We start from the raw sequence: 22,127 nt of genomic DNA, 5'->3' as shown, positions 1-22,127 counted from the left end.
GGCAGTCAGTACATGAACGCAAAGCCCTGGGACATCTAAGGACCTAGACAAACAAATAAACGAATCATGGCAACTTCAAACACTTTCAAATGTGTGCTCTCAGAGGTCCAGCCATGGTCTCAGGCCATGTCTGAGCTCACGCATGCCACGTGAGCCAGGCTCGGCAGACTCTCACCCTCGGAGTCCTTCTGCTCCCCATCTGGCTGTTCTCTAGCAGCTTCTGGAACACGTGTTCTTCGAGAACCATTTTCCGCCTGTGCGCATCTGTGTCTTCTCGAATTCCCTTGGCAATGGCCTCCTGACTTGCAGTAAGATCCTGTTGAACACAAACAGACTTTGCTTTGTTCAGCCCCAAGGACAACGTAACTTTCTCATTGTCAAAGTAAAAAAGGGAACAGGGGTGGATAACTCTGCTGACCACCTCAGGGTCCCTGAAGTTACTGTATATACACCAAGAAGGGCAAACATGCTCAGAATCGACCTCTGAATTCTGGAAGTTAACAGAAGGTGTGTGGTACGCTGTGGAACATGTCTCAAGAGGAAGGCATCCATTCCTACCCCACCCAGAAGCTCTCTAACAGCCTTTGAAAGCCAGCAGCCTTGGCAGGACACCCTGTATAATGTGTGTGTGTGAGTCAAGGTCTGAGTGTGCAGACCTGAGAGGGTCCCACAGTCCCTCTGGTTGTCAGTGAGATTTCACACAATCAGAAAGTGAAGTTGAAGCTGGATTGCAGGCTGCTCTGCTGAATGCTCAGCAAAGACCTAAAGCTCGTGGACCATACGGCATTTCATTGCTCAGCTATGGAAAAGAATGAAGCACTGACTCACGCTACAGCATGACGGATCTCGGAAACACTGCTAAGTGAAAGAAGCCACCCTCGGAGGACACCGTATATATGCTGCATGCCTAGGAGACATCCAGGATAGGCAAATCCACAGACTAGGGCAACAGAGCAGTATGGCCAGGAGTAGGGAAATGGGACACGATGCTAATGGTACGGTAGTGGGGCAGGTGGAAGGCAAACAACCTTCATAAGGTCTAAGGTACAAAGGCGGAACACAGACTATGTGTCAGCTGACGCGCTGACCACTGAGGATACCAGCAGTTGTACTTTAGTTCAGTATTGGGCTGAGCCCAGGGCCTGTGTGTTCTATCAAGCGCTCCACCACTGCACGCAGCCCCCGAAGTTATTTCTTTTTCCTTTAAGATTTGTTTTAAATTGTGTGTATGTGTGAAGTGCAGGTGTCCTCAGACATCCTGGAATTGGAGTTACAGATAGTAATGAGCCACCTGATACCTGACATGGCTGCTGGGAACCACACTCTGGTCCTCTGCAGGGTAGCACATGCTCTTAACCACTAAGCTTACTCAGTGTTCAAACTATACGCTGACAATACAGTCCCCAGGATTTACTTTATGTGCATGGACATTCTGCTTGCATGTATGCATGAGAACCACGTGTATACAATGCCCGCAGAGGCCAAAGAGGGAGCTGGGGTTACAAATAGTTGTGAGACCATGTGGGAGCCCTCAACCACTGTGCCACTGCTCAGGCCCCAGGACTTATTTCTTGATTTGGAGATTTTTAATTATTATTTTTCTAATGACCAATAAACAGCTTAATTACTTTTATAATTAGCTAAAAATATTTTAAATTATATGCAGAAAAGGTACATATATAAAGATGTTATTGCTAAAAGTTATAAATCACTTACATTTAAGGTTCAATATTTTTATTCACGTGTATGAGAGTTTTGCCTGCATGTATTCAAGTATAACACATGTGTACACACAGAGCCTGCAGAGGCCAGAAGAGGGCACTAGAGTACCCATCCTTCCACTCTGGTGGAGGTACAGCTGGTTTTTAGGTGTTGTTAATGTGCTGGGAATTGAACCTGTGGCCTTTTAACCACTCGGCTGTCTCTCCAGCCCAAACATTTAAGTTTAAATACGGTTCGGCTCTACAGCAGCTCCTGCAGATGCTAACCATGAACATCCACAGCCATCCAGAAGGAGAACTGCAAAATACTCTTTATAACAATGTTTTTCTCAATTAAAACCTTGCATTAACAGCTCTTTTCAATGATAAAATATATAACTATCCATTTGCTGATTTAATTCCAGATAATTGTAATTTAAAGCATTTCCCATTTCTTGCTTTGTGTTCCTCCAATCCCAAAGGTTCAGGGAATCTGAACCACTCAGCATGAAGCACTTTAGATTTGGGAGGGTTCTGGATTCTGAGTACCATGCAGGGTGATAAAGTTCCCAACATGAGAGATTTCAGACTCACTGGGGTGTTCCCATCACTGTCACGCAAACGCAAGGGAGCTTGGCAAACAGGAAACGAGAGATCTTGAGGCAAAACTTGGGCTCAGGCTGGTACTGCGGAAGTGTGGCTATACTACTGGAGAACCAGGAGTCTAAGCATTACACACACGCACTCTGCCATTAGCTAAGTTCCACACTATTCTGCTTAAAGGGTAAACCACAAGGGGGTCCAGCCTTGACACAAGTCAGTGCAGGGTCTGAAGGGTCTGAAGAAGGTCTGGAGAGAGCTGCTTTCTACCTTTTCATAAAGTCGTTTCCGTGCTTCCAGTTCCAGCTGTCTCATTTCCAGGTCTTTGGCTGTGGCAGCAATTTCTTGATCTCTCATTTGTACCTACGGACAAAGCACAAACTGTCAAGGCCCCAAACCTCACAGCACAACTTTTAATAGGTTTAGTGATCTTGTAACATGACATCCCACTACGAGCACTACAAAAACAGGCAGGAACCGGGTTGAAAACTGACTAACTGGTGACACAGCAGTGCTCTCTTGGCATCCAGGACTCATCTGGGTTAAGCGTATGTGTTTTAAATAGCAAGCACAGCTGCCATATGCCCATGGTGACAGACAGACTGACGAGCAGGTGGAGACAGACTGGCGAGCAGGTGGCAGCTCTTCCCTGTTACGGGAACTAGATCCCAGTTAAAGAAAACCAGGCAACTGAAAGTTGGGCTGGAGACAAACAACGTTTACTCTTATTAAAACAACGTGTGAGCTCCGTATACCTTGAAGCTTCCTGTGAGCTGTCTGACCTGTCTGTTCTGCTCTCAGCGTGGATGGTGTTTATTTGGAGCTCACTGTCCCCAAATGTAACTTTACTTGGGGCTCTCACTTTTGTAAGTCAGTGGTTGGGTGAGGCACTCTCCACAGAATCTTCCTAAGCGTTTGGATGCCTACAGACGTAGGTGTTGTTAGTGGTGAGGATAAGGTAAATCATGTGTTTTTGGAAAACAAAACAACAACCAATCAACCATCAGTCCCCATAGATTCTTCCAGCAAACACATAAGGACTGTTTGTATCATGGTCTCAGTCACTACTGAGTATGTATACTGTTGACAGACAACGCACTAGTAAATACTTGTAAGGAAAGAGGCCGTAAAGTGAGTGCCTGTAGGATGCAGACACACATCAAGGGATAAAATCATATGGTAACTGACCTTGAGGAAGCCATGGGGAAGCACTAGCTAAGGTGAGGTCTGAGTGTGAAGCCAGAGTCCTGGGGGCACAGAGAGGGGAGGCAAGGCTGGGCACACACCACCCTACTCTGTTGGGGGTCCAGGCACAGAGCTGATCTGATTATGAGTTTTCAGAGATAAGTAGCTATAAAAAACCCACATGAATGTGTGAGTATGTCCTTGCTGCAGGTGAGGCACTCAGAGCACAGCACTGGGCTGTGCAGAGGCCTCTCCACTGCTACTGAGAAGAATCAGGATGCCTTACTGTACGTCAAGAGGATCTGGGGTAAAGATACCAGAGTTCTGAGCATGGATCACTTTTGGGAAAAAACACACACTCTTTGTTAAGAATACAAGGCTATTAACTTGATTCACTAGTGAGGTAATTTAAAAGAATTGTAGATTGTAAAAGCCAATTAAAATCAGTCTTAAACAAAGCAAGAAATATTAAATTAAATCCTTTATAAGAGTTAAAAATTTAGTATTTTATCAAAACTGGATTTTAAGCTTCTAAAATTAATGCATAAATTTAATATAATACTAATGAGAATTCCAATTGAATGGGAGAGAGGATTCAGAAAAATAAAAGTATCCGTTGGGAATGTAAATATTGAGTCTCATGAAGGGAAAGAGCAATGGGGCGATGAGGTGAGAGGCCCAGTACTGGACTCAGTGTGGACGGGAACAAAGCCAGGGAGAAGATGGGGTGCACAGGCCTGTCCATGAGCAACAACCCTCGGCCAGCAAGGGACTCAACAGCTAGTACTGGACGGCCTGCCTTCCAGACAGAAGTAAGCTCGGTCCCTAGCTCAGCCCTACAGTCAGTTGTCAGACAGACCTTGGGCTGGCTAACCTTTTCTACCAAGCACCAGACAGCAAACACTTTAGGCCTTGAGAGTCACAGCCTTGTCAATAATTCTAAAATCAAGATATGACACTATTGACATTTTTAATAGGTACTAGGTAAAGACCAGCTGAAAATATTTACCACAGACAAGGAAGGGTTAATATCCCAACCACACACTGCGTGGCAGCCACCAGCTATGTGTGACTGTTGGGCAGAATGCAAATTTAAAGGCGAAACCAAAGCTGGCTGGTTAGGGTGGCGGGGGTGAGCCTGGAGATACCGCAAACTGAGACGAACCTGGATTTTATTTCTATTTTTAGGAAAAGGTTAATAACAGCGTTTTTGTGTGTTTCTGTAGGTGGAGGAATAACTATTTTTTTATATTTTCTTAAGTTAATGTAAATTTCCATCTGCCGTCTACTTTTGTGTGCCATGGTTACTTTAACTTTTGCACTGGTGTTCGGGTCACTCGCAGTGACTGTTTACAGATGGTACTATGCTGTGCGCTCAGGATAAAACCTGCTCAAGGCACCCATACTGTAGATACCTCAGCTTTAGAAATGAGGAGGCACAGAAGGGCCAGCTCTCTAGCTCCAGATGTTCTACACTGGAAATTCTTTTTATATTGACCACGTGTGGGTTTTTAAAATAGAGAATATTTCCCCCACCTCACAACTGATACCTGACAAATTTTACTTCTAAAGAAACAGACGTTAGGTTGATTACTTCTCTTGGTATAAGAACAGGTGCCTGTTACAGTACATAAAACCGAGGGAGCTGTTCAGTGTTCACCGTGGACTCCAGCATCTTACTTAATCTGACGGTGTTTGTTACATGAGCCCAAAGATCTTATGATTAAAGCTGATGAACCTTTCTCTCAATTTCATCTTCCAGCCTGCGTAGCTCCATTTCACGTTGATCTTGCTGAAGCTTTAGCAAACGTCTTCTTGCAGCATCCTGTAAGTGTATTTCCTTTATCTCCAGTTCCCTTTTCACAGCAGCTAGCCTGAAAAACAAACCCTATCACTTTCCAACAGCCCTTTGATTTTTCCCACTGAGTGGCCTGTGCTGTTTGGGTACATTGTATCCACCACAACCCAGCTCTGATTCCAATACATAAACACAGTCAGTACTCAAGGGGTGGTGGTTAGCGCAGTGGCCATACCCTTTCAGATTTGACTTCCAACAGTCAGCTACTTTCCCAGTGCAGGGATGGAAACCAGGGGCCTCCTGCATGCAAGGCAGGAGTACTTACACCAGGCTGCAGCCCAGCTGTCAGAGCATTCCAATACAAGCAATGCTCTACTACAGGAGGAGGGTGACCACAAAACCACTATAATGGCATCAAACATGGTACCGCATCCTTTACAGTTTTAGTGGAGACCATCAGTTCTAGAATTGCTTTAGACTGTGCAGAGAAATAAGAATCAATAAATGTACAGATTCAAAACATGGAGAGAAGACAATCTCCCAAGCTGAATGTAGAGGCTCCCACACTGTTTTCCCAGGGGGTTAACTGAAGTTTCCTCAGTACTAGGGAAGCCAGGGCAAGAGATTTCCTCCTTTGTCAAGGTTTAAAATTTTAAGACTTTATTGATTTAATGTATATGATGAGTGTTTGCCTGCGTGCATGCGTGTGTGCGTGCATGCGTGTGTGTGTGTGTGTGTGTGTGTGTGTGTGTGTGTGTGTGTACCCTGTGCATGCAGAAGTCATAAGAAGTCTTAGACCCCTACGAATTGGAGTTAGAGATGGTTGTGATTGCCTTGTGGGTGGGTGCTGGGGTCCAAGCCCAGGTCCTCTATGAGAGTAGCAAATGCTTTTAACCACTGAGTCAAAGGCTCTTGTCAAAGATCTTGGTTTTTTTTGCTTTGACACGGGGTCTCACTGTGTAACCCCGGCTGTCCTTGAACTCTGAGTTCAACATTCCGCATGCCTCTGCTTCATAAGTGGTGGGATTAAAACCAAGCACCAACACATCTGGCATTGCCAAAGTTCTAAATGCACAAGGAGAGGAATGATTTAAGCTTTAATTTGTTGGATCAGAGCTAAATTTAAAACATACTTTTGAAAACCACACTGCACCAAGAGTGATTTTTCAACACTCTTATTACAAAGCACTTCTGCCTACCATAAATGATTTAAAAAAAAAAAAAAAAAGAGAGACAAGGTCTTACTCTGCAGCCCAGGCTGATCTAGAAGTCTGTGATGAAGCAAGCCCAGATTAGCTTTAACAGCCTAACAATTTGGGAGGCTGTTAGGATTACAGGCATGAATTATGCCTGGTGTAGAATGAATATTTCTAAACAATGTTTTTAAAAATATTAGAGCTCGTATTACTTCTGAAATTTCATGCCAAGGGACAATATTCAACATTCCTTTAGAATTAACTTTACTACATGGAAGATTTTTTTCAGTGGCATATATGCTTTTTACTAATATACATATTTGCTTAATGGAAATTACACTGGGTAACTATATACGGTGTTTTAAGTAAGAAAAGGGAAGGAGGGGTTGGGGATTTGGCTCAGTGGTAGAGCGCTTGCCTAGCAAGCGCAAGGCCCTGGGTTCAGTCCCCAGCTAAAAAAAAAAAAAGGGAAGGAAACAGAACTTATCTGACTTCCATTCTAGATTTCCACAACAGTAGACTGCACCTGTCCCTGCTGGGTCATGTGACCTGCACCTGTGTCCCTGCTGGACCATGTGACCTGCACCTGTGTCTCTGCTGGACCATGTGAACTGCACCTGTGTCTCTGCTGGACCATGTGAACTGCACCTGTGTCTCTGCTGGACCATGTGACCTGCACCTGTGTCTCTGATGGGTCATGTGACCTGCACCTGTGTCTCTGATGGGTCATGTGGACTGCACCTGTGTCTCTGATGGGTCATGTGAACTGCACCTGTGTCTCTGCTGGGCCATCTTCTCCTCCTCTTGAAGAAGCATCTCTCTTCTTGTCTCCTCAGCTCTACGGAGCATCTCTTGCTTCTGGTACCACGCCTCATCCTTAGCTCTCTGCTCATCCACTTCAGCTTGCATATTTTCAACTGTCTGCCTTAAGTAGACACAATGTTTACTATTATGAAAATGCAAACAAGATACAAAATCTAGAACCTGGTGAAAGCTCAATATGTGACTTTATTTCCAGATAATCTTTAAAGACATCAGCTGCCTTCAAATTTAGATTTGATACATGTACTTTATAATTCAAACTGATAGCTCATTAAAAACTTTACTTGAGGTTGGAGAAAAAGCTCAGAAGTTAAAAATCATGTGCTGTTCTTGCAGAGAATCAGGCTCGATTTTTAGCACCATTTCTGGCAGCTTATAACTACTTGTGATGACCCTCTGACCTGTCTGGGCATCTGCACATACATAGTGCACACAAGCCCATGCAGGCACACTTCATACACATAAGATAATCTAGAGAAAAAAAACTTTCTTACTTATACTGTTTCATTCTTTGAAGAATAATTATGCCATGATTACCTCTCTCTCAAAAAGTCCAGTTCATCGTTCCTTATCCTTTCCCGTTCCTTTGTCTGATAGTCCACAATGAACTTTGGATATTGATTAAATATAGGATACTGCCCTTTTGTTAGTGCAACAAAAGCATCCAGCATGCTATTTGGATGAATATCAGCAGGCGTGGTCTCCATGAGATGATAAACTTCTCTAATTACAACATTTAAGTCCAGGTTATTCCGATGGTGAAAAAAGTACTGTAAGAAAACTTGAAGTTCAAATCAAGGCTTACCAGCGAAGCCCACTGTTAATACCCGGAAGAAGCAGTAAGAACGAGTCCACATGAGATGCGGAGACACATGCTAGGGAAGGGAAGCAGCAAGTGACCTAGAGGAAGTTATGGGCAAACACTAGCTAAGGTGAGGCCTGAGCTATGCAGCGAGTCCTGGGGGCACAGAGAGGGGAAGAAGACGCTCTGTGTGTGTGTGGGTGTCCAGTTACACAGCTGGGTTGCTTTTATGTTATTGTGTAATAGTTTATGCAAGCAGAATTGACTACAAATCTGGGACTAGCCTCAAACCTGTGATCCTTCTGCCTCAGCTTTCCTCATGCTGACTTTACAGGTCACACATCTGCAACTCCAGCTCGGGAGGCAAAGGCAGAAGGGTTGCCCTGAGCTTCATGCTGGCCTGTGCATCAGAGGGAGTTTGAAGCCTCCCTCTGGGCTACAAGACACAAAAACACAAAACCGGCCAAGCACAATGAAACTACCAAGTAGTAATCTACACACATTTCTAGACAATCACAGACCAGAGGGGACACTAATGAGATCATTCAAAGAACAAGCAAGCAAGTGTTCAACAGTCTTTACAAAGGAAAAAATAAACAAAAAGCAGTTATAACACCTGCTTGCCAATAATCTACACAAGGTTAGGGATGTGGTCCAATTTTTTATCTCTTATATTTCTACCACCTAACATCAATGTCCAATGCAAGCAGGTTCTCAGCCAGGAATGTGCTCCTCAATGTAAACAACTGAGACTGGAGACTTCTTGCTTGGGATTTGCTGTGAGGCAAGCACGCTATACACTGTCTGTACATCAGCGCCGAGACCTTTCTCTTACAGATGGGCACTTACCTCAAAATCATCCTTAAGAGTGCAGTTGAGCAAAGGCGCTCTAGAACAGGTATTGTAGGCCACCACGGTCATCAGGAGGAAGGAAGGGTGACTGGAGAAGATATTATCGAACAACCGAAGCCACTCCTCTCTTGTCAGCACTTCAGAGAACAACGTTTCAAGGAGAGGCCAGGCATACACCTAAAGCAAACATGAAATGTTGGGACCACACCAGTATTCTAAGAGCCACAGCAGCACTGCCAGTTTAAGTTATGCAGCAACTATGCTATTAAGAGCACTACGTTAATTTGGATAGCACTTTGCTTCCCCACAGGCTAGAGACTAAACCAGGCCTAATGCACACGAAGCCAGCGCTCTACCACTAAACTACATCCTCAGCTCCTACGTGGCCTCTTCGTAGACTTCCAGAAAGGCAACTTAATAAAGAATAGCAAATTGTTAAAAATTCAGAATGTGGGCAGGACAGCCCAGCAGCCCAGCTGTTTGCCATCAAGTGGATCAAGTGGATGACCTGAGTAGGCCCACAGATAGAGACCGCACACTCGCACACACACACACACACACACACACACACACACACACACACACATTCCCACATGCACACAATAAATTAAAAATTATATTATTCATTGGGGAAATAGTGTTTTATCCACTCCAGAATCAATCTTAGCTCTCAAAATGAATGTTACTCTAAAGCCCTTCTATTTCTTACCTGGGAAGTTATATCACGGTCTATGAAGTGCTGTAGCAGTTCCTTGTCATGAAATGCCAAAACATTTTCTATCATAGTAAGAATATTGATGGGAGGATTGGGAAAGTACTCAAACCAATGTTGACACCAATTGACTACAGAGGGAAAAAGTCAGAAAATCTGTCTTTAAATACCTTTATTATTATAAAGGGATTTTCGACAGTCACATTCTGTGACTGTCTATATGCATATATTCATATTCCCAGGCTAGTCTTAAATCTCTGATCCACCTATGTCAGTCTACCTAATTACACTGGGCCTTTTATCTTTAGTATTGTGGTTGGCCCTAAGGGCCTCGTTACATGCTCGGCACTGCCTATCCCTAAGCTACACCCCAGCCTATTTACTCATTTGCTCCTCTAGTTGCAGGTTTGAAGGCAGGTGTGAACCTGTGGCCTACCTGCCTCATCCTCTGAACTAGCTGGGATTACAGGACTGTACCATCAAACCCTATTAATCCTCTTTTTCTTCTCAATATGCTTGTGAATAAAGAAGAGATAATATAACTTTTTAACTGCTAGAACATCAGGTTCCAGAACTCACACTGATGGTGGCTTTTCTCACCTCATTTAAACCTCTGCTGGGAATGTCCTCACAGGTATGCCCAGCAATTCGTCTTGATGATTTTAAGTCTGGTCAAGTTGACCATAAGGATAAATCACAACACACAGCCTTTCCTAAGAAAATCCCCTTCTAATCAAAGACAGCAAAACAGGAGTCATCAGGAACCAGAAGGTCCAAACATGTTTGATTAGGAATGGTTTGGATTTTGTGTGTGTGTGTGTGTGTGTGTGTGTGTGTGTGTGTGTGTGTGTGCATACATGCCTTTATTGGCACATTTCCAACCACTGCCCTGCTTAGCAATAAAGAAAATTTACCAATGTGGTGCTCCATTCTATAGATGGAGCCCTAGGTAGAATAAAAAAAAAAAAAGCACAAGAAATGGAAGGAATTTATCACAGTAACAGGAAAAGCTAGATTCCTCAATGTTATGACCTCCTATCTCAAATTAGCAACAGAAGTTTCATCAGCAGAATATTATATAGTTTATGAGCGCTATTAATTCATTTATTACTGTATAGTTAGACTTGAGTTAATAATTAAGCCAGAGGTAAAATCTGGCAAAGATTTCAACTTCTTTAAACTGCTGTGGTTAGTGTGAGTCACTTTACACTGTCCTAACCTCGCCCCAGAGCTTGGGGTCTCTGCCTCGGTCTCATCTGTAGAGAGGGGACAGTCGTGGCTATAGCACAGGGTAGTGATGGAAAAAAAAGGAGCCAACAAAAGTGAACTGAGGACAATGTGCCATACAAACCGATAAGTTCTGTGAGCCTCAGGAGTGTGAGGGCAGCAGCCAGCACCTGGGCACGGGCGGCAGGCGCCGCTCACCACTGTTCAGTCCTGAAGCAGTCCCATGAAAAGCACCAACCCTCAGGAGGTGCAGACCCAGCCCAGAGCAATACTGTCTAAGAGACTCACCTCTCTGCATTTCCTGTAAGGTCCCCCTGTAAATGACTGCCCTGTCCGCTTTTGCTCTAAACTTGACTCTCATGCTTCTTGACCTAAAAGTAAAACCTTCTAGATTCCCTAAGTGTAGCAAAGGTGCAGTCGTTAAGTACTTACTTATGAGAGTAGCAACAACTTCAAAACAGATGAGCTGATTGTTCTGGAATAATTTTACAAATGGAAATGCCAAAAGTGGAAGATACGGCATGTCACTGAAGATTGCAGACCAGTGAGCTAATGCAGACAGGGTTCTGGGAGCAAAAAAAGGAAGACAGACCAGAAAGCAACAGCATTACTAAAGCATGTCTGGTAGGTGACTCAGACTTGGTGGAGACTCTCTCCCATCCTCAGTGCACAGTTCGTCTCTTTAGAAGCACTGTGTATTGTGGTGCACACCTTGACCCCAACAATGGAGGAACAGAGACAAGCAGATCTCTGGGAGTTCAAGGCCAGCCTGGTCTATACAATGAGGTCTAGGCCAGGTAGGGTTATAATGAGACCCTGCTCCTCCCCCTCAAAAGAACCCAGTCTCCCCTTACCACCAACAAAAGAATTCAACCCCACACAAATGGTGGTATTACATAAACACTGTTCTGTGCCTTGAAGTTTTTAATTAACACTTGAAACATTTATATAGGATATGTAGCATAAATATCCTCATGTATTCTTTGTTCCTATGAGAGTGTGGTGTTGACCTACCTCACTTATTGGTATAAGATTCCTATCATTGGGTCTCTAGAACCTTTGTGCTTTTATGGCATCGAGTATCATTACATGAATACCTATCTCAGGGGTTAAGAGCACTGACTGTTCTTCCAGAGGTCCTGAGTTCAATTCCCAGCAACCACATGGTGGCTCACAACCATCTGTAATGGGATCTGGTGCCCTCTTCTGGTGTGTCTGAAGATAGAGACAGAATACTCATATTAAACAAATAAGTCTTTAAAGTTTCTTTAAAAAAAAGTGTTATCTACTTGGTTGTCAACTTAACTGTATCTGGGAACAACTAAAACCCAAGTGGCCGGAATCTTCTGAGCTGGGAAGATCCACCTGTAATCTGGGCCCTCCCTTCTGGTGACAGCACACAGAAAGGACACTGAAAAAGGAAGCTTGCTCTTTGCTTGCTTGCCCTCACTCTTGCTGGCAACCCTGTTCCTTCACTGGCATTAAAGCCTACTTTCTCAAGACTCTGGAGGATACCGAAGACCAGCGGAGGCGCCCAGCCTGGTGGACAGTTATTATTGGACTGGGTGGACCACAGCCTGTAAGCTACTGTGCTAAATCCCCTCTGTGTGCGTGTGAGTGCGTGCGTGCGTGCGTGTGTGTGTGTGTGTGTGTGTGTGTGCGAGTGTGTGTGTACATACATACCAACCACATATATAAATTCACATTCATTCTATCAGCTCTGTTCCTCTAGGGAGCCCTGACTCATACACATTTACACATTTCTGTCAAGCTTTTAATCTAACGGGAGGCAGGAGAGATTACCCAGCCATTCAGAGTGAGTACTGCTGCTGCAGAGGATCCAAGTTTGGTTCCCAGGAAAACTGACACTCCTCAGAGTCGGCGGACCTTTCCGAGAGCTCTGTTAAACATAGAGACTCTGACCTGGCAGTCCCCAGTGTGAGTCTGTTCCATACAGTCATCACACAAGGGTATGCACATGGATCAATGTTGTGTGTAAAGCAAAAAATAAAAATAAAAATAGCAAAACTAAACCAACCAAACAAACAAACCCCTGTAAACCACTCTACCTGCCTACTAACAATATAAACAGTCTAAACTGAATTATCCCTCCATGTGCATTTTTAAAAGTGATGCAGGGCCAACAAGATGGTTCAGCAGACAAGAGGGCTTGCCACCAAGATTGACAGTCGGAGTTTGATCCCTGGAACCATCATGTACAAGAGAACCAAATGCAGGTTGTCTTCTGACCCACCATGTGTGCCACAGCACATGCGCACACAAAATCAAGTATTCCGACATGTACTACAGAGGGCCGACGAGAGACTTTTAAAGGAAAACAAAAAGATAGACATCATATATCCTATTTTGGTTATCTGTATGTGCAGTAGGGACATGTATCTGCAATCACTCTCTACTTGGGAGCCACGGCAGAAGATTCCCCAGTTGTAGGCCAGCCTGGGCTAGATGAGATGTGGGGTGAGGAGATCAAATCAAAGTAACTAGTGTGCCTTATCTGCAGTATATACCTATGGAAGTCAGCAAGCAGACAGCCAGTTGCCTCTGGTGCAAGTCAGCTTAGGGCAGAAAGTAGCAGTTCCCTAAGATCTTCTAAACTGCTCATCGATTTTACAAACAACTACATCTGCTTATAGGTTTATCTCATGTGTCCGTGTGTATGACATGCATATATAAAGGCAGAAGGCATTTGCTTATAGGTTTATTATGTTGAGAGCATGCGTGTGTGCATGTGTGTGTGTGTGCGTGTGTGCACCTATGGCGTCAGAGTCTCTGGAACTGGAATCAGGAGAGGTGTGAGCTGTCTGACACAGCTGCTGGAAACCAAGTTTTGATCCTCTGCAGGAGCGGCAAATGTTCCTAACCAAGAACTCTGTTCTTTTCAAAACATTAGAATGAACAATTCTCAGGTACTCCAGATGTCCAAACATGTGAAGGTAGATGGTGCAGTCATCTGCCATGCGCAGTTGCCCATGCCGACAGAAAGACACTATCTCCACCTTACTACGTCTGTTAAAGCAGGTCTGTACTGTATCACTGCATTCACTAATCGTTAAACACACATCTTTAGTACAAAGAGAAGAGGGAGGGCATGGCAGTGCTGGCAGCATGGCTTAGCAGGTAAGTGCGGTGACCTGAGGTCAATTCTGGGGACTCACGCGGTGGAAGGAAAGATGTAACTCTCACAGCCCCTTATCTCCACACATGCGCATCACTCACACACATACATGTGCTCCATAAATAAATGAATGAATAAATGTAATTTTAAAAAATTTAAATTAACAAACCAGCATTTTCTTATGTAGTGACATAATTATAAATATAAAGAATAAACACAGCTTCTTCAGTAGAGCCTGTAGCCAGGCAAGTCTCAACTTCCTGTAATAACAGAATTAAGCTAAAAACAATAATTCTCTCATTAAATTATGACTTTGAATTAAAATTATAAAACAAATAATGTAAGAGTAAATAAGAATTTTGTTTCATGTGTAATGAGTACTTTGTCTGCCTGGTGCCCTGGACGGCCAGCAGAGAATGGCGGACTCCTTGAACTGGAGGTGCAAATGGCTGTGAGCTGCCATGTGGGTCCTCTGAGGAGCAGACAGTGCTCCTAACCTCCAGCTTTCTCCCTAGCACCTAGTTTTCAATTTTTAAATGAAAACATAGAAAAAAAAAAAGTAGGTGTGATGGCTTCTCCTTCTAAGCTCAGCATGTGCAGGCCTGAGGCAGGAGCATGAGAGTTTGAGGCCACCTGGGCTATGTGGGTACGTTCCAGGCCGCAGTGATCTAGAGAGTGAGATTCTATCTCAAAGAAAAGAAATTAGAAGAATAGAAATTGAAAAACAAAAGAAAAAAATGAAGACTATAGTTTGAAGTATTTATACAGAATTATAATTAAAACAGTAACTTTAATGGTAAGTGCTATATACAGAATGGCTTCATGCATCAAACTTACTAATGTTGTGAAACTCTCTTGCCACCTTAGCAGAGCTTAGGAAACTGTCTTCAGGAAGTGCCTGCCCACACACTCTGTAGGAAGAAATGCGACGAGAGCATTTCCTGACCATCTGAATCATCAGGCAAATGTCAGCATCTCGGATGCTTTTATTTACTGACAGAATTCATTCTTGATTTCCTACAATGATGGGATCAACAGAAGGAATATGTAATCTGTTCATCCCCCGAATACGGGCAAGTTAGCACTGCAGAGGAATGTGTGAAAATATTACATTTCTGAAGTAATATATTCCCAGGGCTTTCTGCCAAAGTGCTTGCTGTGTCTAACTCTGCAAACTTGAATCCAAGCATCAGAGGCAAGACACGAGGGTATTCAAAAAATATCTGAGTGATAGTGTTATTTTATGAAGACTTACTATGCACAGCAGGCAAGCATATTAAATGTAGAGAGTAAATGAATAAAATAAGTCTTAACATCAGCTGATATTTCATAGAAATCAAAAGGGCAATAAGTTAAAACTTAAGGTACCTCAGATTTTTAAGAGTATGTACGGCAAAACTAATGAACTCAGCACCTTTTCAGAGCAGGAGACTGGAAACAATCCAAACGCTCACTAGTAGGGACAGGGCAATGGATCATGTGATGAGCACAGGCAGCTAGAATCAGATGCAGAATACTTCTGCACACTGTGAAATGCTCTCACTTAAAGCAGGGCCTAGGAATGTGTGAGAGGTCTAAACAGCTGCATTAGGAAAAGCACAGATACACATGTGACTATGTCATGTTTGCTGAGAGCATTACTAATGGAGAAACAAGGTGGAGGGAACAGAAGCTAGACTGGCTTGAATAAACCTCATTTTGTATGAGAGTATAAAACAAAACAAAGTTCAAATTAAACAAAAATATCAGGGGCTAGGAGACAGTCAGTGACCCCGTGTTCAGCCTCTACTGAACCAGGAGCACTGGAAATAAACAGGACAAATTAACCTAACCGTGCAGTGAATTTGTGCCGTTAGCATAGAAATGGCCATGTCATTTTAAAATAATAATTTGATTATACAGGCTATGGGTTACAGTCTAAAAGAAATAAGAGAAAAAGCATTTGAACTATTTTCAATAATCATAACATGAACCAGGCCTGGTGATACAAGCCTGCAGAACCTGAGGCAGGAGAATTGTCAGAGTTAAGGCAAGCTAGGCTAACATCCCAAGTGTGGAGCCTGCTAGAGCTTTATAATAAGAACCCACCTCAAACAGAAAACAACAAAAATACCAACCAACCACTCAAACATACACGTAAAGTCTAGCAGCCCCATTCTCAAACATACAGGACAGAGTTCACACACACACAGCACCAAGTTCAGAAGTCAGGGTGTATGAGGGAAAAGCCAGCTGTAGATGTAGCTCAGTAGGAGAGAACTTATCTACCATGCAAAAGGCCCTAGGTTTGATCCCAGTCACACACACAGACATGCACGTCAATGCTATTATGAATCAAAATCTTTTTTGACTATTAAAAGATTCAAATATAAAATCAAAGCTATGCAAAAAACTAAATCCTAAATGGATAGAAAATATAAACTCTTTCCTGGCCCTGTTCACTGGAAAAACATGTTTAAATCTGAGCTTATAATATATAAATGTATGGCTTTGGGCATTTTAAATTAATCAATTTGCTAATTTGAAAACTGTTAACATTTTTAAAAGGTACCAATCATTTAACCTGTCCTTCCTTCATAAACTGTACACTAGAGGGGCCTGGAGGTTGATGGGAACCTTGTCTGTCTTTGTCTGTGCACACGTTCTCATGGGGAGTGGGGAATGTGGGGAATACATGTGCGTGAGGAGTCCACGTGCCCGTGAGCAGAGGTCAGAGGGCAATCTCAGCTGCGTTCCTCAGGTACACGTCACTGTGTGTGAGACAGGGTTTCTCCTGGTCTGAGCCTCACCGACTAAGCTGACTGACCAGCCACTGAGCTTGCACAGACCTGTTTGTCTGAGTCCATCTCACCACCACTGGGATTGCAAAAATGCCCACGGCCCCCAGGTTTTTATTGGGTTTTAGGGATTGAACTCAGATCCTTTGGCCTACAAGGCAAGTGCTTTATGAACTGAGCCATTTTACCACCCCCAGGAAATTTTTTTTTTTTTTTTTTGGTTCTTTTTTTCGGAGCTGGGGACCGAACCCAGGGCCTTGCGCTTCCTAGGTAAGCGCGGAAAATTTTTGTTATAGAAATTTTCCACAAAATAAGAAATGGCGGAACTAGATTGTCAGTGTTTTGCTAATCTCTGGGAAGCAAAGGATCCAGATGATAATCAACGGCCAGTAACACTGTCAAAAGAGAGACAACCCGTGGTCACAAACCTCCTAACAGAGGCACACAAAGCCACCTGTAACGTTACCTGGAGAACCACCCACCAAAGTGGAGGACATTAACGACCCGACTGTTATAAGGAGCCCTGTATGAATGATCAGGTTAGAGGACATTATGGAGAAAGAGAAACAGCTGTAAGGGAATAGCAAAATCCAGACTCTGATGGAGTCTGTCAGGTAATTCAGGTTCTCCAGCAGACACATCGCCAGGGAACAGAGGGTCTGCGGATGAAGTCTCAGAGGCCTGGTGTGGTGGCCAATGCCCAGAGTCCCAGCTCTCATGAGGCAGAGCAGCAGGACTGCAGTTCCAGAAGAGTCTGGCGTACACGAGCTCTGTCTCTAAAATACCAAAACAGTGGAAAATAAAAATATGGTCTACAGAGCAAGTCCAGGACAGCCAGGGCGCAGGAAACCAAAAACCAAAACAGCCAACCAACGAACCAACAAACCTGGTGGAGGCTACAACTTGATCAATCCCGAAGTGAACGAGTTAGCATAAACTTTGCCAAGTCACTCAGTAAGGGGATGCTGAGTGGGTATGTGAGGAGAACAGAGCAAGCTCTTCCTTGATGGTGGGGTCATGGCAGGCAGCACAGGGACTCGTGTCAGAGGAAAGGTCCCTGGCCTGAAGGCTTGTGTATGCATGTTTAGCATAGCACGTGTACGTGTGTAGGGAGGCAGCGGGGAGGCTGGTGTGGAGAGGACAGAGCTATGCAGCGAGATGGCCCCGAGTCAGCAGCTACTCAAGCGAGCGATGGCTGCTCTTCACCATGTGGGTCCAACTGTCACATATGCTTCACCTTCCCATCACAAAGCTTAACTCTGAAAGCCGGCCTTGGATTCTGGAGACTGGGTGCAATTTCAGCTCTGACAAACGTGACCACATCACATTACCAACCTCTGTATACCTTGGTTTCTATACCTGTAACACGAATTAAGTACATATTTACTTAATAATGAAAGATATTTGTGCTCAGCCTTGCATGTCACCTATAAACTACACACTTGAGAGTATTGCATAATCAAGTTACTGAAAAAAAGTCTTACGATGTTTTAAGAAAGTTTACAATTCTGTGCAGAGTCATCTTCAGAGCCATGTTCAGCTCTGTGCAGCACTTGGGCTGCAGTTGGACATCCTCGCAGGTGACGCTCATGACCAGCATTTACCAAGTATCTTCTACAAGCCAGACACTGGTGTGCGCAAACACCCCAATAACCTCATGATGTTGGGGTTCTTAGCTTCAACCCTATTTCCTGGCCAAAAATAATCAAGGACAGGGGAGAAAAGACACAGCCTTTATCATTTATTAAATGGCTGAATAGAGTCCAAACTGCATATTATGTCTTAAAGCCCAAGCTTTCTGCTGAGCTGAAAGAGATTACAATTTTCTGGAACGTCAGCATGAACTACTACCTATGCACGATGGGATGTGTTCAAACGAGCAGCAAGGACAGTCAGTGATGAGCAGACAGTGCTGTGTGAGGTAGGGATGTGGAAGCACTGCAGGCCTGGGTGCCGCCCCGCGCCTCGCCGTGGCGTGCGAGCCTACCTCTGTAGTACTCTCAGCAGCCTTCTACTTTTGATGGGGTATTTCTTCTGAAGGTCGAGATAGGCCGCGTGGGTCCCTTTATCCATCAGGCTACTAAACGCAGTGTGGTTTTCAGGCAGCTGTAGCAAGGAACGCCAAATAAACATCCTGAAATAAAAAGTTAATTTTAAAAAGTTAATTTCAGAACTTTTTTGAGCAAAATGGACTTAAGAATAAAAGAATTTGGAGCTTACCTGTATTTTGTTGGATATTCCCCATAGCCTTTTAATAAGACTTGCAAGCGCTTTTTATTTAGTCCTTCTGACAATTCGTTCTATAAAAAGATTGTATTAGTAAGTGACAGCTATGCAACTGAAAACATGGTATCTAGGCCACAGGAGCTTCCAAACTTTGGGACACAGCACAGAAGACAGGCAGGAGCGCATGCCTGCAGTCTTAGCACTCAGAGGATAATGCACTTGAAGCCAGTCAGTGCTGCAGGGAAGAACCTGGTCAAACAGCACAACAGAACTGAACACAACACACAATAAATACGCGAGTGGCTGGACTCCGTGGCAGACATGCTCCCTTTCTCCCACCCTCAAGTACAGACAAAACAGAGTCTATGACAGTCACTCCATATTATCTCCTGACAACACTCCAGCACAACCACACCCATTTAAATGTTTATAGGAAACATTATTAAAATAAATGTGAGCAATAACAAGTGTTGTTGAGGATATGGAATAACGAGAACTCTCTCTTGCTGTCAGGTTATGAATTATGCCAGCAACTCAGGAAAACTGACAGCATGTAGTGAACAAAGCTATGGTACCCAGAGGCTCAGGTGTGTGTCAGAATACATACTTAGTATATATGTGCAATCCAGAGTCAGTCCCCAGCACTTGCTCTTCCCAGCAAAGACAGCATTATCACTGGGCAGAGGCCATGAGTAGCAGCAACATTCCACTCTTTGACGTGGTTGTGGGTAGCATGGGTAAATTAAGTTTGTGAAAAATCACTGTGTATTTTACCTGTATGTTGTACTGTCAATAAATAAGTTCCCTGAAGATACTATTAAACATTTCTATGAGTATATTTTTTGTTTCAAAATAATATATATGCTTTGCAGAAAAAAATTAAAAGAATAGGAAACCATTTTAGAGAAGAACGCAGGGCAGCGAGAAGGCTCGATGTTTGGTGAAAGTGCTTGCTTGCTGTGTGGCCTTGTGACCTGACTGTGACCCTGGAGCCCAAAGTGGAGGAACGGACTTGAACGTTTCCTTATCTCAAAAAGTTTAACACACAAAACATACACTTACACAATGCACACACACACATATGCATACATATATATGTACATATATACATACACACATGCACACATACATGCACATACATTCAGGCATGCACACATACATGCATTCTTGCATACACTTATTTTAGAAAACAAAACCTATAGAACTCTTTGCCTCAAGGCGCTTGTGGTATTGGCCGCCTCTAAGGAGTACAGCGACTCCAGAGGGAGCAGTGCGAAGTCTGCTTCCTGTTTCCCCTTATAACCTCCTACAGCAGCACTGTCTAGCAGAAATGCAATGTGAGTCACAACTAGAATTTAAAATTGTCTAACAAGTACATTAACAAAAGTAGAGAAAAATAGGAAAAATTCATTTTTATAATTTTTAACCCAACATAATCAAAAGTCACTGTAACACATAGTCAGTATGACGTCAATAAGATTTTATATTCTAGGTTCTCCTACTTTCTTGCTGCACATGTTTTACACTTACAATATTCTTTAAAAACATTTATTTAGTATGTGCAATGTGCATGTGTGTATACACTGCGCAACACACATGAAGATTAATGGACAATTTTGACAGTTGGTTTCTGTCTACTGTGTGGGTTCCAAGGATGGGACTCAGGTTGTGAGGGTCTGTTGTATTTTGTTTTGAGATGCTGTGTCACTCTGTAACCCAGGTTGACCCAAAACTCACAATCCTGCCTCTACCTCCTAAATGCTGGGCTGCAGGTGCGAGCCATGCCAGCCCTTCGAGAGCCTGGATTCATAAACCTCGGTTCAGATTCCCACACCTCAAACATCATCAGCCACACATAGCGCAGAAGCCACAACGTAGTCTACAGCAGGTCACAGCAAGCTGGAGCGCAAGTATAAAAATATTCTTACCTCCTTGTTTTCTAAGTTCCCAGTCAGGTCCTGCTTGAGTACTCTAGTTTGATTTTTCCTCTCTTTACATCTTGCTGGGCGCTGTACCCTTCCTGACATTACTTTTACCTTCAGATTATTGGAACTCACTGTATTGTTAGGCAAATCTTCAATCACCTTAACTAGAGGAGGAGGAGGCTGAAAGAGGAGGGAAGACACTCTGTGTATTTATGTCCCTGTATGGATCTCCCCCGGTCGGCATTCTTGGAAAGCATGTCAAGTTTAACTTTTACAGTTAGTTTTTAATTTATACAGGTATTTTTTATACAGTTAGTTTATACAGTTAGTCTTTAAGTTATGTCTAAGAATACTTTAGAATGCTTACTGATAAGTAAACCATAGCATATGTCTGTCAAAGTCCTCTAAGTATAAATATAACAGCAATAAATAGCATTTAGTCCCAAAAGGTGGCTCAAAATTATATGACGGCAAACCACTTTCCCTTGCCACAATGAGGTCACCACATGATGACACACAGGACAACACACACAGAAGGCATGGCTGGACGGATGGCCCAGGAGGACGCTGAGAAAAGCACCCTCACTGCTGCAGTGCACATACTCTGAGAGAGCATGGGGTCCCCTGCCCTATGTGAGTCAAGGGCTGTGGTCCGCACCGAGGGCTGACTGTCCCTTCAGCATCAACTGTGTTAGAGACAACGTAGGCAACACCACGCACAACCCAAGAGCTCATTGTTAGGGGCTGCCAAACGGGAAAGATCTAAGTCAGCTGACTTGAACAGACATGACTCAGGAGAACACTCTCCTCACAAAAGGCACCCCCTTTGAAACCAAATGGTCTTCATTATTCAGAGGAAAGAAACAAATAAGGACATGGGCTGAGTTCTAAGGACAAGGTCCAGTGCTCACTTCTGCGATTTAATTCTTCATCTTAGGATGGAATCAAAATGATCTGACCAGATTATGCCAGCCTTTAATATTGCTGATCTGCCATTCTTTAATTTAAAAAAAATTATTTATGTTTAAATTTTTATGTGTGTTAGTGTTTTGCCTGCATGCATGTTTGCCTAAGGGCGTTGGATCCCTGGGAGCTGGAGGTACACAGGCAGTTGTGAGCCAACATGTGGGTGCTGAGAATTGAACCTGGGTCCTCTGGAAGAACAGCCA

The 22,127-nt window shown here is 43.6% G+C and overlaps 1 protein-coding gene and 1 long non-coding RNA gene across 5 annotated transcripts in view; one reads left to right on the top strand and one right to left on the bottom strand.

The window, feature by feature from the left end:
* Window positions 1–22,127, bottom strand: part of Tbc1d31 (TBC1 domain family, member 31) — a 79,382-nt gene that overhangs the window by 7,412 nt on the left and 49,843 nt on the right. For all 4 annotated transcript variants that reach the window (XM_087556473.1, XM_087556475.1, NM_001134842.1 and 1 more), the window contains 11 exons: window positions 20,962–21,138; window positions 19,028–19,107; window positions 18,795–18,941; window positions 11,327–11,460; window positions 9,665–9,798; window positions 8,953–9,132; window positions 7,839–8,071; window positions 7,252–7,404; window positions 5,224–5,359; window positions 2,571–2,663; window positions 176–316 (listed from right to left, as the gene is read on the bottom strand). In XM_087556473.1, the coding sequence (XP_087412599.1) occupies window positions 176–316; window positions 2,571–2,663; window positions 5,224–5,359; window positions 7,252–7,404; window positions 7,839–8,071; window positions 8,953–9,132; window positions 9,665–9,798; window positions 11,327–11,460; window positions 18,795–18,941; window positions 19,028–19,107; window positions 20,962–21,138 (1,608 nt within the window). The remainder of the gene's footprint in view (window positions 1–175; window positions 317–2,570; window positions 2,664–5,223; window positions 5,360–7,251; window positions 7,405–7,838; window positions 8,072–8,952; window positions 9,133–9,664; window positions 9,799–11,326; window positions 11,461–18,794; window positions 18,942–19,027; window positions 19,108–20,961; window positions 21,139–22,127) is intronic.
* Window positions 5,245–7,528, top strand: LOC148004801 (uncharacterized). Its single transcript, XR_015625566.1, has 2 exons — window positions 5,245–5,312; window positions 6,983–7,528. It is a non-coding gene; the product is annotated as an uncharacterized LOC148004801 (long non-coding RNA).

This window comes from Rattus norvegicus, chromosome 7 (assembly GCF_021556685.1).
Source record: "Rattus norvegicus strain SHRSP/BbbUtx chromosome 7, alternate assembly SHRSP_T2T, whole genome shotgun sequence".
Taxonomy (NCBI): Eukaryota; Metazoa; Chordata; class Mammalia; order Rodentia; family Muridae; genus Rattus; species Rattus norvegicus.
The sequence above is the reverse complement of the archived record's forward strand: the minus strand, read 5'-3'. Positions and strand labels throughout refer to the sequence as shown.